We start from the raw sequence: 20,622 nt of genomic DNA, 5'->3' as shown, positions 1-20,622 counted from the left end.
TTGTGACATTTTCAGTAAAACTGAGTTCAAACTGTGGTTGAGTCCAAATCCCAAAAATATGAAAATAATCATCTAAAAAGCTAAATGTGCATTCTCAAATGTAACACAATATTTTCCATGTTAATCATACTTTTTCATATTTTTTTTCAATCTTTGTTCCTTACTCTGACTTTTTTTGTCCAAGTTGCGAGCACTCATTTGTTGAAAGTGCTCGAAAAAGTAGAACTACTCTGGAACAAACCAAATTATCTCACCCCATTAGCGAAACTGTTACTCCTTTAACAAAAAAAGAAAAACACAAAATTTGGAATGATTGAGTTGGGGAATTTTTGTGCTCATTAATTAAATTGCGTGCCACTTTCAGAGATCACTTGTCAGTGTGAGGCCTTCAGCTGCCACAGAAACCAAATACTCACCAATGCTGAAGTTAGTACAGCACAGTAACATTTACAGCTAACAACAGTGATAAGTACAGATGTGGGAGGTGACAACTACTTAACTGGCCAATCAGAGCTGGGGAGGCTAAGTTGCTGCCTCCTGTTTCAAGGTTTCCAGACCAAACACTGTTGCTGAGAATGAGACTCCTTGGCCAGAGTTCTGGGGGCCTGGCAGTATGTCAGCCAGTCACACTTTGTGTGTTTGTGTGCATGTGTGAGTGTGTGTGTTTGTCTATGCTCAGTGGAAAGCAAGTGGAGCGACACCGAGGAGAGGGCAGGCAGATGGGCTCTGGTGTGTTGAGCGAAGGCAAGAGTCACCTTCGTCTGTCCTGAGCATGTGTGTTTTTGTGCATGTGAGTTTGCACGTGAGAATGTGTGTGACAGTGAGAAGGCATTCATAAGTGCTAATGTACTTACGCGCTCATTCATATTCATCAGTATGTATGCATGTGTAAAGCTAAGTAGTGAGCGTACAATAGCACCTGTGCTGGTATGAACTTGTTTCAGGTGTCTGGGTCTACGTCAGTCTGTTTAATAATGATAAAAATTTTTTTTTAAAAATAATAAAAACAGTCAATCTGTTCTGGTCTAACATGATCTTCTCAGCTCAGCCGGATCTGGACCAGCATGTCTGGACCAGCCTGGCACAGCAGGAGCCCTCCAGCACACATTCCCACCTGTGTGCTCCCATTACTGAGCCTCAACTGCTGCAGCACTAATGACAACCTCGAACAATCCTCTATTTCATCAAACCTCGTTCCTGTCACAACAACAAATTAGTCCCACAGACAAAAAGCTCACCTGTGGTGGAAGACAATGAACAGTGAGTGAAGTCTTAGCCTGTGTTCACTGTCAGTCTGCGTTTTGCAGTCTGTTGTGTCTGATAATAGTGGGAGTCATTATCAGCGCCTGTTTTGTCTGCCTCTCTAACTTGATTTAACACACATCAATATAGCTGTGGTAATGACATAACAACTGAATAACAATAAAACAAACACATGTTCACAGAGGTGCTTCGCTGCTTAGAGAAAGTCGGTGATGGACTGGAAACATGACCAGCGTTCAGCTTTCCTTTTAGCCAGTGGCACTAACTTCAGCCCCATGTGACACTAGATGGAAGAAGCTTTATAAAGAATGGATGGTTGGAGTAAATAATGAGATAATAAATGTTTTGTTTCTGGTCCTGATACCAAGACTTATGTATTTTAGTATGTTTAAGCTCAGTGTAGTTATTAAGTTTCCATAATACTGATATTCCAATCTACATCAATCATAAAAATGAAAAAAACTGACAAAATAAAGGGACCCAAATGTACACCAGCAAATTTGACACTAAATATTTTGATTTCCATGAGCTAGAGTCTGCAATAGCATCTCTGAAGCAACAGTACTTTGGCAGAGAAAATTCTTGCCCACACAGAAGTTCGAGTCTGGGCTCTTCCCCACTCCCCTCATCACCCCACTCCATCCTCCCACCCTCACCATCAAGCACTCACCATCTCTGGACATGCCCACTGCCAGGCACTTCTGCAGCCGGCAGTGCTGGCAGCGGTTGCGGCTGGTGCGGTCGATCAGGCAGTTCTTCTGACGGGGGCAGGAGTAGGCTGCATTGCTCTGCTGACTCCTCCTGAAGAAACCCTGTGGATGGGAACACATCTGTTACTGGACAAACCCCTTTAGGTGGAAGAAATTATCCGGGATTGACAGATCAAATCATCTTCATACTGTTTCAAAATGTGTCGCTGATTAATGTTGATTTGCTACATTTCTGGTGTTGATCTTATTTAACTGCTAACAAACAGATTAGGTTATACACTTGTGTGCTTGTATTTTCCTGGCTGTTGGAGCTCAGTGTTTCACAAGTGTGTGCAGCAGGAGGGAGGTGTGTTTGGGTAGGACTGATAACAGTGGCTGGTATTTTTCTTCAGCAGGGTTATTAGTGTTGATTAATGCAACATTGGCATGTGCAGCGCTAAAGGATTGCAAGTGCACACCGACTGGATTCCTCATCCTTTGACTTAATGAATTGATTCCAGCACATCATTAACATGCCCCACTCTACTGCTCCATACACATATGTCTTAATTAGCTGCTCATTGGCTGTTTAATTACAAGAAAACAGCTGACAGCTGCCAAGTTGCTTTATAATGGAAGCTATTATGGAAACAGGCAATAACTGCTAGTGACAAGCAGCACTCTTTAATAATGCTATGATTTATGGTCCAAACTTTTTTACTCACACATATCATTAAAGGCCTCTCTGCCTTGGACTAATTAGCAATCATTAAAGATAGATTTCAGCAGTTTATTCTTTAGTGTTTTGTTCCTTCCAGCTCCTGTGTGAGGGAGAGGAGCACTGGGAAGACTAGCTGAAAGGAAGCTCTCCCTCTCCCTCACACACACTCATAGGAGTGAGCAGCAAAGGTGCAGGCTGACTGAGGAATGCTAATGATGTGCCTGGTGACAAGCACGGGGACTAGAATACACTCTAAGCACAAAATTCCCCTCACAGTGAATGGCTGATGCATTTGAAACAGTACAAAAGGCGGCTTCAATGGAAGCAACACTGTAGCAAACAGCCAACAATCTGCTATAATTCAAAGCACTCTCCTTTTGATCATCTTATTTCAAGAAGAGCAGGCTGCAGCAGTAGCAAAAAAAAAGAAAAGGAAAAAAAATACAGTGAAAAGACATGTCCCTGGGAGGGAAGGCAGAGCATGGCGGAGGGATGACTTTGTCCTACTAATTGTGTTTTTCTGTGATGTCCTCTGTGGTGCTTGACCACTTTAATGATCATGCTCTGTGTGTTTACACTTCGCAATCCCTTCCTGAAGTCATTGTCAAACTTTGGCAACATTTTCAAACATTTTATCCTGGCAAGCAACTTTCGCTACCTCCTCAATTTTACCGGTTTTCCTCCTTCTGAGCATCCCTGTCCCTCAGACATGTGCGCACACACACACAAACACAAAATCTCTGGTTGCTTACCTTACAGCCTTCACATGTTATCACGCCGTAATGGATGCCTGATGATTTGTCTCCACAGATCTTGCAGGGAATTATTTCGATTTGAGCTGCAGACAAAAAAAAAGGGAATGAAAGAAATGTTAGGAAGAAAAATCATCAACATTTTGCTGTCACGAGTTGGTGTACAACAGCCTCATCATGGTTCCATGTTGGTACATGAAAGAGCAGTGTGCTGCTAAAAACATCTCATCCAGTGGATGAATCCTCATTTCCACCGAGCATAAGCTGAATATTTACAGTGTGTGTGTGTGTGTTGTGTAGGGAAGGAGGCCATTTTAAGCCCTTACAAGCAACTAATGTAAACATGGTGTCAATTTGCATCCCAAACACAACTTACATAAGCAAACCACAGCTACCCACAAACCTTAATAAACTACCTGGGTAGTAATTTCAGTGCTTGGTATAGACAAAGGCTCATTTAGCCACATGGTTACTCATATTTTGTTGGAAAACTTGAATACTTAAAGCCACTTAAGAAACCCCAGGAGTAAATCTATGATGCTACACAGACTCGTTCCATGGACGGAGCTGGATGGAGCCTCAGCAGTGACTGTGTGCGAATCTGTATGTGGGAAAAGTCATGTTCAGTAGCTGTGGTGTTGTGCTGTTGACAGGCGTGTGATTCACCCGCCATAGAGGACAAAAGCACAGAGAGGACTGGCCTCATCCATCGTTGGCCCTCCTCAGGAGCGGACCACAGGGCGACACAACAGAACAGACAGAACACACAGACATCAGAGACGCAGAACTCCCAGCTCGTCCCTCTGCTCTCTGCTTTATCACTGCAGCCACTGATGCCACATCCCTTCTTCCCTCTCTGTCTTCCCCCTCTCCCTCTCTTTCCCTCTAGAGATCCCTATCTCACAGCCCTCCTCCACATCTCCAACATCTCAGTCCCTCCATCCCAACAGAGCAGTGCAGCGCCAGACGAAAACTCCGCTATCTGATCTGAATCGAGGAAAGATCACCGCAGGATATTTTCTCACAATGTAATGGTTTTCTCCAACCAGCTACGCAGCCAGCCAATCAGAACACGAGGAGCTGTTGCAACATATGTCTACGCCAATTAAAGGAGGAATATTATAATTTTGCCTTAATAAGATGAAATAAAATTATAATAATAATTTTAAAAAGTGGTGATACATTCACTATGTCGAAGTGTTACATCAGCTTCTCCCCTCAAGCTAGGCCTGACTGTCTGCTATAATGTCTCTCTGCAGAAAGTGAAAGCTTCAAATGTCCCTCTTAAACCTGAACATCCAACCTCTTTAAACTAGTTTGATCACATCAAAAGTTCTCTTGCTGGGGTTCAATCCAGGGATCCCTTCCCATTTTAATCATCTGCCTTGGAGCTTGTAATGTGTCATGTGGATAATGTCCTTGTCCCTGAGGCATGCCCGCGAGAGGCCCTTAACACAGAGCCTCTAATCCACTAACCCCAGAGCCACTCTATTCATTCAGGAGTCTATGTCTGTTCTCCTCGCGCTGCTGGAGTCAACAAGACCGGCCATGTTTACATGGAATTAGCCTACATTTTAGTAAAATGAACAAAAGGGAGTGGTAGAACATGCACAGTTAATTCTCCTCCAGACAACACCTCCTGTGATTTGTGATTCGCACAAACAATAAAGGGCACCACACCTCGTCGGCCCGGATTAGAGTGAAATCCAAGCAGGAGGCGGGCTGTGACAACCTTACTGAGAGGGTTAATTTATAATTAATCTTTTCCTTACTGTGCACAGTGGCTTGTTATTTCGGTTAGGTCTATCTCTGTATGAGTGCACTCTATTGTTTGTTTTTGTGTTCTCCCTGCATGAGCATTAGCAGTGCAGTGTGTTTCAACTCCTTTAGCATTTTCAGCCTCATTACTTACATAATTTGTTCTGACATGCACTCACAACAACTGAAGCGTGCTGTAATTATGACTAGCTGTGGTTTTGGTGAACCCAAGGTTGCAGTGGCAGGCCCTGGCCATTGGGTGGCAGTGCAGGGCTATGGCTACGGTTGTCTTGCCAAGTTAAGCCAAGCTTCCACCCACCCCATCCAGCCCACAGGCTTTTGGCTCTGAGCTCCAGCCTCTGATAGCTCCAGGCTTAGGCTGCTGCTAGCTTCCCCACCCCCACAGCATAGCTGTGAGATGCCTTCATCTCTCCTGAAGAAGCGGAGCTGGCTGGGTGCTTGCTCAGGCCTGACAGAGGCTGTGCCACATCAGGTGAAAGCAGTGGGAGTAGAGACGCGGGGATGCCAGGCCGGGCAGGGCATACACATACACGAGCACGCCTCACAAAGCCCTATCTGCAGTAGGAAGGCCCTGAGTGCACACAGCCTCACCAGCTAACACCCTCTCCCTCCACCGCTGCACAAGCCCTTGGATGCTCAGTGCACTCAGCAGTAAAAAGGGTTTGTCTCTGGGCCGGCTGAGGCAGCCTCTTTGGTTTCCTGTGAGAGAAAAGACCTCAGACTGAACATATAGTTATTTCCACACTGGGATAAGCTGCTTTCAAAATGATGTGGAGAGGGGAGTGAAGGAGAATTATACAGAGCAGTGACACAATTGAGATGAAATACAGCATGAAGTCACCTACATCATCAGCCAGAGTCAATATTTGTAAATCTCTACGACTGTGCAACTTGTCCTCTTGAGTGATTGGTCATCTGGGCCCCGAAGCTACACTTCAGACACTGAGAATGATTTAAACTGAATTCACACAAGGGAGTCAGTCAAACAAAAAGGCCTGCACTCATAAGCACTCCCAATCTGGCAGTCAATATCTATTGACATGAGCTGCGGTGTTAACTGCCTCTCGGTGTGAAACAGGCAGCTGCTGGCTCGCCTGAGCCCAACCAGTGCGGTGCCATTGATCCCATTCACCGCGCCTCCCTGCTTGCCCGCCCGCCTGCCCGCTTCCCTGCCAGCCAGCCTTGCCTGCTCTGTTTACGACTTCAAAGCCAGGCACGGTTAGACCGGCAGCCATGCTAAAGCCTATCCCTGCAGCCCACCGCTCCTCACAGCACTGCGAGATGGCCTCTGCACGAAGGCCACTTCAAAGACACCTGCTGAGACGCCCAGATTATGTGTGAATCACACTGCAGCACAATTACACCACACACATAACCAGAAGAGCCGGACAGTGAGGCTCGAGACTGATTTCCTGTTTGCAGCACTGCAGCCTGGCGTGGGCGTCTCGGACAATGGGCATGGTAGAGAGGGGAGACAGTCGAGGCAAATGCTAAAGCTTGCTCTTTGTCTGTCTGCGGTTGAGCGGTTCAAGGACACTGATTCACCACAGTAGCAGGCCCTTTGAGGGGATGACGTGTCACTCAGAGCACATGTACAATAGGGCAGCGAGGCCTCTGCATGCTCACCCAGTGCCCTTCACTGTCTTCTCCACAGCCCCGAGATTAACCCATGGCTAAAGCTATACAATGCTTTCAAAGACCTGGGAACTGACAGTCAAATCTTAACACTCAGAACAGTGTGCCAAATGCTTGCTAACAGCTTACAGCCGCCCTGTCACACTTGATTCTACCATCATCATCATATGGACAGACACAGACAGAACACTTCCTCCATATGAACTGCATATACATACAGGAGTGCTTCATCCAATGATGTACAGCGTCATTCACCTCACATTATAAAATCCTCAAACTAAGGCAGAATGTGTGACAAAATACACTAGTCTGCTAATTTTAACAGCAGTCGCAAAAATAAATATTCAGTGTCCAGTGATTGCTCTATAATTGCTCTCACACTTTTTAAGGACTACGTTGCTGAAGTGTTCAATGTAGCAAGCTGGTGACATGCACAGGGAAAAAAAAATCAAACACAAATGAAAATCCTACAGGCTTGTGCAAACATGGAAAATCACTCGTGAAAATCTCCTGGCTGTTCCCACTGAACCCTTGGACTACTGACATAACGTCCAGGGATTAAGATTATCCCTTACATTACAGACCCGTACCCAGGCCACCCTCATAATGCTGAGAGCTTAACCCATTACTTGATTGGACCATTAAATCATTTTCTCATGGCCTGATGATTCATGAAAGATGTGCGCAATAACTTCTCTCTGAGACTGAGGCTCCTTTACCGCTCTGTGCAGATCTTTTCATTTTCATGAGCTCATTTAAAATGCACATCCGTCTGATGGAAACATGTGACACAGTTAGAGCTAAAACACATTTGCCGTTCCCTGTAAATGATGGTGTTCGAGTGTGAGTGTGTGTGTGTGTCTGCTGTGTTGTGTTGACAGCTGTCAATGACTGAGTGACGCAAGCCAGTGGGCTCATGTCAGAGATTATGTAAGGAACTGGACAGAGTGCAGCATTATGAACAGATTAACAATTCTTCTCCCATCAGACAAACTGTGTTAATACATTCCACTTTTAAAACATTTTACAACAAAACCAAACCAGTGCTTATAAAGGATCACATGCCGGATGTTGGGACAGTTAAACAAAAGCAGATTTATGAAAGGTTAACACATAAGCTGCGAGGGGAAGCGTGAACTGTCTGGCAAATGTGCACTACATAATGTTCCTCAATCCTCATATGCTGTCATGCGTTCTTGCTTCATGAACTCTCCCATTTGGTGCTGGAGATCAGCTGTCGCTTGATAAACAGAGTCTTCTCTAAACAGATACCCATGGCAGTCAGATCTAGCAGTAGAGAGACGACAGCTTAACAAGAGCTGGAATCACAATTCTGCCTCTTTTCATCTGCCAGGGTTCTGCTGCCATGTGAAGTCACAGCAACACAATACTTTTTTTTATTTCCATTTATGCAGCAGAAGAAAGGTTATTTGAATGTCAGCAGCAAAGGACAGTGGTGGCATGAAAACACAGGCTGTGCAGTATAAATGTGGTATTTGTTTAAGGATTGCATACGCTGGCATGTTACCATGGGGCTGTTTTAATGACATTTTAGGTTTGACGCACAGAAAAGTGCACAGATACCCAGGGCAAAAAAAAAATCACCTGCAGACAAGAAGTCTATATCATCACTTCCATTCAACCTATAAACACGCTGAGGTCGACAAAAAAAATCTGACCACAGGGATTACAGCAACATAATTGACACATTTTGATGTCTCTATGCTGCTTCTTTGCTAATTCCCTCCAATCATTTAGCCGCCTAAGCTGTGATCTCCCTTCACCAGAGACCAGCTACATTTGAAGAGATATTTTCGTTTCAAAAGACAGGCTCTTTAAGCTTCTCCCTATTATTCCTCCGTAGCAGTGCAGTGACTTTGCTGAAGCTCAGGTCTGGACCATCGCTCTGGGCTGCTTTTTGGATGAACTCATGCGTACATCTCTGTGTTTGTTTGTGTGTGAGGCCTATTAATATTTCAACACTGCCCAACTCCAGATGCCTGTACAACACAGCAGTGCTTCTCTCTTCATGTCTCTGCCTGTATTTACTTGACTGTTTTATTGAAGTGCATTCTGACACCCTCTATGAGGGGGGAGCCAGAGAGAGGGGGGTGTATTCCCAAACTACAGCGCAAGACATCTCTCTCTGTGTCTCTTTCTCCAACGGCGTAACAGTAATTTGGGCACTAATTTATGTGCTGTTGTGGCAAAGATTGACGAGCTTCCTGACTGGGAGTCTGTGCACCTGCACTCTAGGGGAAACAACAAAAGCCTGGGTTTACCGAGCAGACGAGCACCATGAAGGGTAGCATGTGTGCGGCGCTCCTCTCCCCTCCCTCTTCTGCCCCACCTGAGCTCAAATCTCTCTCCCCATCAGTCCTCATCTCCCTCTGTTCACCCCCCTCCTTCCCACCTTTCCCCTTCTCGTCTGTGACTTCGGTGACAAGTGAAGTTGTGCATGGGTGCTGGGGACCGGAGGGCACGCCCCTTCTGTGTGTGTGAGCGTGTGCGTGAAAGCGCACGTGTGTGCCAGGAGGAAAAGAGGCTCACACTGTTTACTCTGATGGCAAAATACAATCTGTAGACAGCACTCACTTATGCATTCTACCAGCCCCTAGTTAGTCATAGAGAGCCATGAGAGCTGAATAAGAAATGTGTGTTGCAAATATTTACATGCTTTGTCTAACTACTTAGATCATTTGGTTTCAGGCCCATCATGAATTCAAATGTGATACGCCCTGTCTGTTGTAAAGATGAGCATTTTTGAAAGGTAATACAAGTTTTTACGTTGTAGGTCTGAGCCAGAGTTGCTTTTGCATTGTTTTCTTTCCTGATGCAGTGTGCAAAAAGGCACTGGGATGCACCAAAACTCAAAATCACTGAGGCTGAAATCACACAGGGCCAACTGATTGACTGGTGTGGAAGCTGCTGGTAGAATTCTAAGATTTTGGCCGAGGATCGTGTGGCGCCTCTGAACCTTCAGTCTGGGTCACCTGAAGGAAGCAGGCACTGGTTACAGCTCTGATTGTGGTACAGTGATGGAGTTAAGCACCTTGCAGCCCCACACCTCCCTGCAGGGACGGCAGCCTAGAGGGCTCCTTTAGAAAAACACAGGAATAAATAAATAATGAATTCTTCAAAACATCCACTGCAATTACACACAGAAACCTTTACATAACAACAAAGAGCCTTGTTCCGTTACACAAGGGAATTTGCTGCTGCCATACTGTCCAACTTCCTTCCTCCTGTAATTGCAGTATTAGTATGCATTTTTTGTGAGACAACTCGGATTCTGCTGTGGGTTTTTGAATACAAAGAAGTCAAAACTTACATCCATACAACTTCCTGCGCGCTCATTTTGCCAGAGGCAGGACAGACTACGCAGAAGGAGCATTTTATGTGTCTATTTCAGACATTTGCAAAGTGCATATTTGTGTGCCTCAGTTTGGGTGGATTTAGAGGGGAGCAGTGGGGATTTGAGAGGGGGAAAAAAAGAAGAAGAGGGGGCTGGAGGTCCAGTCTCATGCTGCTGCTCAGGGTCAGTGGGTCAGGGGCACGCAGCCAGAACACACATGGAGAGCAGGCTGAATAGTTCAGCTGACAGTAATTGTCCCTCTGTGGTCTCCTTAGGAAAACATGTTTCCAGACAACGCAGACCGGCTGCACTGGCCAGATAGTAATCATGATCTTGATTTGCTACATCGAAGAGGGAAGCTCAGCGTAAGCCTCCAGTTATGGAGCGAGTCAGTGTTTCCATTGGAGCTGACATCATGAAGCTAGCTCTGAGCAGGGGGGGAGGCAGCACATATGTTAATGGATTTAGTGCTGAGCAGGTTTCCAAAACATTAAAATCAATTTTTTGGAGAGCAAAAGAAAATAAACCCATCATGACAGCAATGACGTCATAAAATATGACCCCCTCTCTGAAAACATGGTGTCCTGATATGTCATCAGGATTGTTATTTAACTCACTCACTGATTTTATTCTATTATTTTTCATGAGTTTTAAATTCATCTTTGTTTTTGCAGTAGCCATTGCTGAATTAACAGTGAACATATATATGTGCACTGTGGTTACGTAAATGAAATATGCACCAAAAATAAGAAAAAGGAAAAAAGAAAACCACAACTTTACCTTTGCACATTTTTTCATACCAGTGTTCTGACACAACCACCAAATGTCTCAGCTTCCGTTGTTGACTCACTGAGGTTGTGGACAAAAACATCCAATCTCCAAACCAAGACAAAAAAAAAACGTTATTTTTTTTTTCATTTTGATGACAATGTGCTGAAGCAGTGTGAAAACAAATTTCAAAATAAAAAGCCTGTCGCAAACATGCACAAACCTGTCCATATTGAATAAATTGTTGAAAGGGTTTTATTTACGAGTTTTATGAACGCTCCTCACAACATCTCTGTTACACAACAGTTTTTACAGCCAGGGCTGATGAGCACTTTTTCCAACAGCTCCGCCATTCTCCTCTGAAGGTCTTTGGTTTTCATCAGCTGAAAAAGAGCCGGCAAGGACAGGGAAGATGAATGACATCGATGGCCAGCCGATACTTCCAGGGACGTGTGATTGAGACAAATGAGCCTTGTTACATTAGCTAGGATACTGAATCCTGCTGCTCAAAGATCCACAGCCTGATAGAGCTGAAACCAGAGGCACCCAACCTTTCCGCAGATCACCGGTGTCATGGCGAAGAAGAGGAGCTTTCTCAGAGAAAGCCTCGCTGGCAGTTCTGCTTTTACTTGTGCCACTTTTGTTTTCTCCTCGAGTGAGCCCGTATGTTGTGCAAGTACACCCTCAAAGCACAAACATTTGGCCTTCAAAGACTTCCTTAGGCCACTCTTACAGGTACAGAGTGCAAATGAAGTGAGACAGTGCCATTATCTAATCTATATATAATGCCCTTGGCTATTGGTTCTTTATAAGTGACTGTGAGCATTTCCAGCCTGCATCACTCATCCTCAATGCTACTAAATGTTCAAAATGATTAAAGGGAAATGCTATGATCATGACCATGTTAATTATTAACTTGTGATAAAATTTGCAGAGCATCTTTTAAAAAATCAATCTGTTTATTTATTTTGCTCCTGGCAGTAACAGGGCCATGATACACAGGCTGAGGCAATGAATTTCAATAGCTTGCTTTAGTGTTGGTTAGAAATTAATGGATCACTTTGTTCTTAACATTATATGTAATGACTGTATATATCAGAGGGCTTTAAAGCTATTTACATGCTAATATAATAAATATATATAATATAATAATATAAAGCTGTATGTTTTTTGTAAGGACAGCACATCTTCAAGTCTTGTGATCAAAATTTCTTCAATAAGTCACAAAATGTACCTGCTCTTTATGCACCTGCTGGATCTACTCAAGCTGCACTGTCAGTACAAATAAAATAAAACCAGTTAGAGGTTTTTTCAGAAGCATGATTTCCAGAATTTCACGCTCTATCCAGAGATGACAACTATAATATTTGCCAGGGAGCTGCTTAGACACTCCTCGGCTGTTGCCCTCCACATGTAGCAAACCGTATGAGAGGCATTCCTAGACGACAGAGGTGCACAAGGAGTGTCTACTGCCACACAGAGTTCACAGACTGCTTACAGCATTACGGTGCATTCCCCCTGCACCGCTGTTTTCACAGTCCTACAAACACTGGCCTGGTTTTGTTTAACATGGCAGGATTAAGCAGCCATGCGCAAAGCATGCTTCCTCTCCTTGCACGCTGTGCTCTGCAGTATACAGTGGAAGGCCCGAGCATTCGTTTGCTGCTACCTTTGGGTGAACCGGCCTCCCTGACAGTCGGTGAACGCACCGCGGTTCTCTAATCCCAGGCAAATAAACAAGAGCCAAGATTAATGATTGCATAAACACATCCCAAAAGCCCTGGAATAACAATCAGCTCTTCAGCCTGCTCTGCAGCCATGCAAATGCTCACATAGTCAGCTGACAGCCGGTGTAAAGCTCACTCTCTCTTCCCTTCCTGCTGCCTCACATCAGCCAGGAGTTGTCTATGCTTTGTTGCTTCATTAATGACAGGAAGCTGTCAATATTTTCCACATGAGAGAGGGTATTTACAGCTGCACTATGAGGGAACTTTTGAGCCAGAGCAGGACGTCAGGCCCTCAACTGCTCTCCACTTAACCCTTCCCAATGCTAACAATTCAGCCTCACAGCCTGTCTGTCTCTCTGTTCTAAGACATGTCTATTTTACATCACAATGAAGACATGATGGTTGGGGAAAAAATGACGATTTCCATAATCTTCTGGTAAGTCAATCAACTGGTTCCTCATTATGAGGTTAACAACAATAGCATCTTTCACTTGTTGTGAGAAAGAGAGTCAAGTAGGCATCTATGAGGACATTAGAGGTGAGCATAGGGCTATAAATCACGATCAGACCAGACCAAATAAGGCCATTAAAATGACATTAGGAGCCCGGACTGCCCTCTCATCCCTGATCTGCTGCTATAAGATGAGCTGCTCTGGGATGAGAGCAAAAAAAAAGAGGAGACAGGGAAGGATTGAATGAGAGAAAGAGGGATCTAGACAGTGCAGTCCAGTGGTCCGGGGCAGGGGGAGCGTGGGACGTTCAGATGAAGTGGGAGGCCCCCTCTCTAGGAGGTTGCTCCTCAGTATAAAGGCACAGGCAGCACCCCCGCCTAATGAGGGGTGAAGTGGAGCCCCCTGTGGGACCCCCTCAGGCACGTTCATTAGGAGATGAAAAAGCGTTTCCTGTAGCAAAGCGAGTGCCTGCCGTGGCTCGGACATGTTTAATTTAGGGCCACATGAAAACTCAAGGCCACACCGGCCAGGTCTGCTGCTGTTGGTCAGAGGGATCTACAGCAGAGAGCCAGTGGTTCACCCAAACACATTGAAGCAGGATTGTACATTCTCCCATTTTGTATGATACCACCTTTGAAGCTTGTAATTCTATGATCACTAAAGGTCAAGAGCACTCATACTTCCCACTGTGAGTGAAAAAGTCTGTTGTAGACAAGCCATTATGGAGAAAATGTGCAGCTTATCACAAGTTTCACTCCCTTCAATGCATTGCATTTTGTTGCATCTTTACAGCTCCAGGCAAAAATAATAGATTCATTTAGCCAGTGGTGGTTTGTGGAAGGGAACCAAGGATTATGGTAATGCAGCACTGAATGCTGCAAGCAAAATACAGTAAAGGAGAAAAAATGCTGCAGTAGGAGACACAGGAAGAATATCTGTGAAGGTTAATTTATATGATTGCAGAAATCTGCGCTCACAAATGCATCTCCAAAATCTCATACCGCACAAGGTATGCTGTTTATAAAGACAACAGGATAGACAGTGCTTCACGAAGGAGGGCATTACAGGGTATCAGTCTATGGTGATTCAAATACATGTCCGCTTATCACCGCCGCTTATCCTTGTTCCTTGATGAATCCCCACATTTATTAAGGCTGTCTTCTTGCCTTGTTAGATATGTATAACCAATCTCCTGTAATTAGCAACTGCTAACCTTTGGGGTGCTAATCCCCCATGAATTGTGGATTTGTACATCAAAGCCCACACTCTCCTATATAGCTGGTGCTTGAAATTATACTCGATTTGAAAACCTGCAATTATTTGTATAGCATGGATGCAAACAGTCTCCTCTTTTATGTCTCTTAGAATCCCGTGGGTTTGCAGTAAAGAATCCTTAATCCACTCCAGTGGAATCCAAATATAGAGTTAACACTAGCTGCCGAAAATTCAGATGCACAGCCAAGTGCCTGCCATGCACGCAAAGTGGAGAAAGCCTCTCTTCCTCCCTCCCTCCTATGTTTCTATCTCCCTTTTTGAATAGTTAAGATTAGATTTCTATAGTGGCTTAGATGCATCATGTTAGAGGGGGGATTGCCCAGGGGTGTGACAGTACAATGTTTCAGCAGCACCTCTCTCTGTGATCTCTGTCCTTTTCATGTGTGAAAACTGAAAGTTAATCAAATGATCAATAGACTTGTCCTGTTGTTTCATATCATCACAAGTCCAGGGGTCTGTCAACAGGGTGAATGCGCTCTCTTTTTTTTCCCCTCTTCTAGTTTGTACTCTTCCATTCAAGGCCGAGCTAAATCCATCGTGCAAGGAGGGGGAGATTATAGAGAGGGAAAACAACTGAGATAGCTTCCCACACACACACATAAACACACGCAGGAATAAGAGTGAATGAACACACACACACACACGCACACATTTGCACAAACTTGATGCTTTAGCAGGGGGAAGACGCCTTAAGCATTTATTTTCTTTAATGAGAGACATGAGTCTCACATGTGTCAGCATCGCACAGCATGGGAACAATAGGGTGGGCCTTAATTCCATCAATCTACTGCATTTATCCTTGTATCACATCAATACCTGTCAGTTAAACAGGATGAGATAAATCATGTCAAGCTGGCTGAGTCGGGGCCACAGCGAGCCTGGTTATTATGCAGACTTGAAATTCATCTTAAAAGTCGAAGGGGGCGAATACTGTTACACACAGTAAGCGACAAATATGGAGCAAAGGGTCTTAGGCAAGGAAATACAAGAGATTAGCTTGTGAGACAACATGACACAAAGATCATCCTTCCTGCACTTACTCTGGTAAGTGATTAAATAGCTATGAATTAACAATGATGTTGTTCGGTATTTAGAGGGAAACGCGACACCTTTGCTGTCACCTAAGCCTCTCATGGAAATCTCTTTACTTACCTGACTGTAACAAGGATCCCACAGTTACACTTGTTTTGCTGTCACAAAATGGGAACTGACACCTCACCTTCTGACACCTGACATAAAATGCATGCATAAGTGGGCAAGGTGAGATTGAATGACATGGAAAAGTTGACGGTGACAAGCAGAAACTAAGATACGGCTCTCAGCCTTGTGTGGAGACACCTTTGTGTGTATGCGTAGAGATAAGGCAGACAGATCTTTAAGAGTCCTCCTCTTGTATGTGCAATAACATCAGATTTATTGTCAGATGAAAAAGTAACATATAAAACACATCAAGGATTGGCTGTGAGCGATTGCAATAACTCCACAGGCCGCCAAATGATGATTTATGTACTTTGGCTTGAGAGTGCACGGGGCAGTAGCACATGTGTCTGAGATAGCGGGGCTTCTCGGTGTAACACAGGAGCAATTCAGAGAGAATACATTCGGTGTAAAAATTGCTTCATCTGTTTACAATTCCATTCGGGGTTTATGAGCGAGACAGGCAAACACAGGCTGATATATTGCCCCTGTGTCACGGCATGGCAGGAGCATCCACACAAAGATTCATCTCTCACTTAGAAGCCAAATGATACGTCTAATTTGCTGCGAGCACAGTTATTTTTAACCTCTCCAGCTGTCAGATAATGGAGCTTCACTGTCAGCGCTGGTGTGTGTGTGTGCGCGTGTGTTAAAAGGTTGCAAACTCTTTTCAATTTACCATTCCCTTTGAGTGAATTACAAAATACGCATTCCCATTAGTTCACCTGATTGACATCGCCTTTTTTCTTTTATCAAAACCTGAGAGAGGGCTGGAAACAGAGTCGACTGGATTAAGATGGAGACTTCCAACGGCAATCTAAATTTGGTTTTCACATGCGTTGTCAATAATTACGACGCCTTGAAAACATCTCAGAAATCACAGGGAATAGACGGCTTGTTTTTTCATTGTGATTAATTGGACAATGTGATGCCTCTTCATGACTTTCCTGAATGATGGAGTGCTTTTATGCAGCATGCTGCAGCTCCATGTGCTAATCTATTTCAGTTTTTCACTTCCCATTTAAAAAGGTGAGCCGCTGGTGTTTAATCACGCCTGCTTTTACTTCATCTATGCATTTTTGTCTGACAAAAGAAAAAAAAACACAACCACAATGGCTCTGACAGGAGAAGAGCAACACTGTTGAACTAATGCACTGAGCCGGTTACATAAGGCCATTGGAAACTGTTCTTAATCAATGAGCTGGCAGTGGACTGCAGGCTGATGTCAGCGGGGTTGGCTGATGTAATTTAGATAGACACTAATGGATTCCCCAACCTCCTTTCATCAAACATAGGTGTAAATCATTGTACCTACAGTGTTAAAGGGACATTAAACATCTCTAACAGACTGAACTGGACAGACTGCACCAACATGATCACATAATAGGAAAACATTATGTTCTCAAGGCTCAGAAAGATCCGGAAAACAAAGCAAAAAGCTGGATGCTGGTAGGAACACAGAGATGAAAAAAGACAGAATTTGGATTTTAAATAACATGCATTCAAAACGCACTTCCAGAGAACAAAAGACCAGTCGCCATAACGCTTTTCTTTACATTATTTGTGTTCCCAGATTAAGATACTGCATGTTCCATGAATATCATATCCGTCTTAAAAATTAAAACTTTTTCCCCCCTTTTTTTTAACTTTAATTAGGGGATTTCATGCTTTTACTCTTTAGTGGTAGGACAGTAGATAGAGTGGAAACCAGGAGGGAGAGTGGGAATGACATGTAGCGAAAAAGATACCTGGCTTGATTTGAATCCAGTCAGCTTCATTTTATGACAAAAGTGGCTGGACACTGAGGGGACAATTTGACCACCAGGCCAAACTAGCACCCATCTGCTTTTTTCTACTTTACTTTTGAACATCTTAACAGCATTTAATCCAATTGCAACTGGTTTTGTGTCTTTTCGAGCTCCTACAAGGAACTTTTGGTTTCTGCTGGTTTTGGTGACCCCTGTAGGCAAAGCAAAATCTTATCTTGTTTTTATGATCTTCTATTTGTGTTTGGATAACATTTTTCCTTTATTTTGACGGGACAGTTTAAAAGTGACAAGGAATATGGAAAGTAGAGAGTGGGGAAGACTTACAGTAAATGGCTGGGGCTAGTAGTTAATTCAGTGACTGCCATTGGTGGGAGAAAAATAATCAATTTAAGTATCTGGATTTTTTTGTTTATTGATTTCAAATCATGGTTTTTCATTCAAAAATCTGTTTTCTTTTCCAAATTCAAATCCTGAATTTTAGTCTTTGTTTATAAGCTTGGTTGGAAAACAGTTAAGACATCAGATCCCCTGAATAAACCCTAAAAACTGATTCACATGTGATTTACATTATTCGGAAAATATGGCTCCAGATATAATCTGTAGACATCATCATTGTCATCATTCAACCTTTTCAGATGGTCTGGTGTTAAAAAGCAAACTAAAAATTGCAAAAATCAGAAATACTGAAGAATTGCAATTAAAATCACCCCAGAAAATCGTAAAGAATTGAATCATGAGAGAAGCATGTCCAGCCCTAGCGACTGCTGCAAAAGAAAAAAAAAAGAAAAAGTTGTGACAATGTTGACATGACAATGAAGCATTAAATCCTAAATCTTTGAAACTTCCGGACCGGCGTCACTCTGTTGTCTTGCTTTTATCAACGAACAATGACATCTCTTGCAATAAATCAATAAAAAAGTTTTGGAGTTTTTGTTTATTATAGTCTAGATAATAATGTAAATAATTTACCTTCAACCCCTGGCAGCATTTTTTAACAATAAACAATCGTTCCAAATCAACAATCTTTAAGTTTAAGGCCTTAATTTTGTGTTTGGATCATAAATAAAATGTTGGTTCAGTCAGTATTAGAACTATTCAAAAACTCTAAACAGGAAATTCACTGTTGTGATTTGACGTGTTTCTGCTTTATGCTGAAAAGTCTTTGTCTTTGAATAGAACAGGGTAGAAATTTTTGCCATGACTTATTTATTTTACATCATCATTATTAGTCATACAGGTAAAAGATTTGGCTGGGGGATTTAAAAAGAGAAAAGAATAACAATATAACAACCCCAAAGTCAACAAATGCAGTAGTTAACTTATGACGGGGGAGAAACTATTGTGTGTCTCTTTTTTCTAGAGTAAACAGTGCTCCAGTGAATGACTACATTTCCACTGTCCCAATAACCAGCTGACCTCTAATGTTTGCTAACTCCAGCTTAACAGCGTGTTATGTAAGAGCAGTGAGCGGGACATGAGGGGACATAGCTCTGTTCACTTCCACAGGGCCAACAGAGGCAGCCGCTTGTCTGCTTGCAACTGTGTATCACTGAAAAGGTATACAGCACGCTCACTGTGGGCAACAACCCTTAACTTTGACAAGGTGTGACTCCAGCTCCGAGGTTACTTGAGATACAAACCAAGCTCTGGGTGCAACCTCAGCTGCTCTCAGCCCTGTGCTTACATGACCAGAGCAGAGCTCAAGTGAACTGTTATAGAATAGTTCCTGACCTCAGTGTTAAACTATAATCTGTGCTTGTTACTGCTTTTAAATCTCCCTGCGAGGCATTGTATCAGAGCTGAAACCTGCTACGGTGTGAAGGAAAATAAATTCTGTTTTCAGCAATGGAAAAAAAATCCTGAGGCTTTGACAGGAATTATTCTGTGTAAGATGGAAAAAGTCCTGTCTAAAAACTTGAAGTGTTACCCTTTATTTCCCTTCCCAGGTGTCAAATGACAACCCTTTGCCATGCATACAGAACCACATTATTTTGAGATGGAAATTAAAAAATCATGTGCTGCACTCTAAAGTTAATGTGCTCAAAATGAAAGGAGGGATCATCTATTTTCCTTCAAAAGATGCATGCTTATCAAAACAGTTTTTTTGCTAATAGGCTGATGCAGTACAATGCTGTTCTTGCTTTAAAAAGCTGCTGAAAAAGCCTTTATATATTCTAACCAAGCACTCACACTTCGCGCTGTAGCAAGTGAACAGTCCTCTGTATTGCTAATCATCTGCCTGCATACTGGCAGTGTCTCCTGTCTCACCTCATAGGCAGCTAAGCTTACTTTCACAGGTGCCAACAGCATGCTCTTTAAGGGTTACATAAGAAGCAGCTAATGGTGCTGGGTCAGTATTTGGGATCTAATCCTCTGAGGTAACATGATCCACCACAACAACTTTCTACATGTTGCCCCAGCTCAGCAGGGAATAAAACACTCTTTATCAATCAAAACAGCATTTTCAGTGGTGACCAATGCAAAGAATGATTCTTCTTTCTTTCTTTCTTGACACACTAGATCAATTTCTCTGCCTGTTCGGTTGGCACAAACGTCGCCCCGTTACAAAAGAACACAAGGCTTGGGGAATTTTCTCGAAAACCCGTTGCAATTCTCTGCCATGCTAGTTAAATTACACAAGAGGTCACAGCAGGGGAGTTCAGAACACAGCTACCAATCATCGCACCAATTCTCCTGGTGTGTTTGTCAACATCGCTGCCTGCTGTAATTGGCATAATTGTCAGGTTAGAGCTCGGAACAAACTGGGCGTCCTCTTGGCGAGCGCAGGCCGTGTCATTAAAGGGACATGTTTCTGGAGGCGCTCCCGGGGACACAGAACACGCAAGCATGTTGGAGCGACAGCTCGCCTGATAAAATGGCTGCCTCTTATCTTGTCTATGCATATGAAAGGCTTATGCCTTCTCCATGACAGATTCTACGCCTCATCACCACGGGATTTGCCCAGATACACCAGAACAGAAGCAGGGAGAAAAAACAATGTATCACATGTGTAGCCTCATCTTACCACTGTCAACTGAAGTTGTGTCTGTGTGTGTGTATCTGTGCGTGTATGCATTTGTGTGCTTTCTCAAAAAAAAAAAAGACAGAGTGAATATGAACCACCAAAGGGAAACAGATCTGCTGTAGATAACAAGTCGTGTCTGTAATTTCCAGTTTTTTGGCAGCACACTGAACTCAGAAATGGTGGAGCAGGCTTTAATTATCTCTATGATCTGTAGT

At 43.4% G+C, this 20,622-nt stretch overlaps 1 protein-coding gene across 2 annotated transcripts in view; it reads right to left on the bottom strand.

Moving 5' to 3' along the window:
- roraa (RAR-related orphan receptor A, paralog a) overlaps positions 1-20,622 on the bottom strand; it is a 235,339-nt gene that overhangs the window by 11,067 nt on the left and 203,650 nt on the right. For both annotated transcript variants that reach the window (XM_074677378.1, XM_074677379.1), the window contains 2 exons: positions 3,426-3,511; positions 1,934-2,075 (listed from right to left, as the gene is read on the bottom strand). In XM_074677378.1, coding sequence (XP_074533479.1) covers positions 1,934-2,075; positions 3,426-3,511 — 228 coding nt within the window. The remainder of the gene's footprint in view (positions 1-1,933; positions 2,076-3,425; positions 3,512-20,622) is intronic.

Source organism: Halichoeres trimaculatus, unplaced genomic scaffold, assembly GCF_033239565.1.
Source record: "Halichoeres trimaculatus isolate MK-OKI-2021-1 unplaced genomic scaffold, fHalTri1.1 fHalTri1_scaffold_10, whole genome shotgun sequence".
Taxonomy (NCBI): domain Eukaryota; kingdom Metazoa; phylum Chordata; class Actinopteri; order Labriformes; family Labridae; genus Halichoeres; species Halichoeres trimaculatus.
This window is presented reverse-complemented; position numbering and strand designations above follow the sequence as displayed.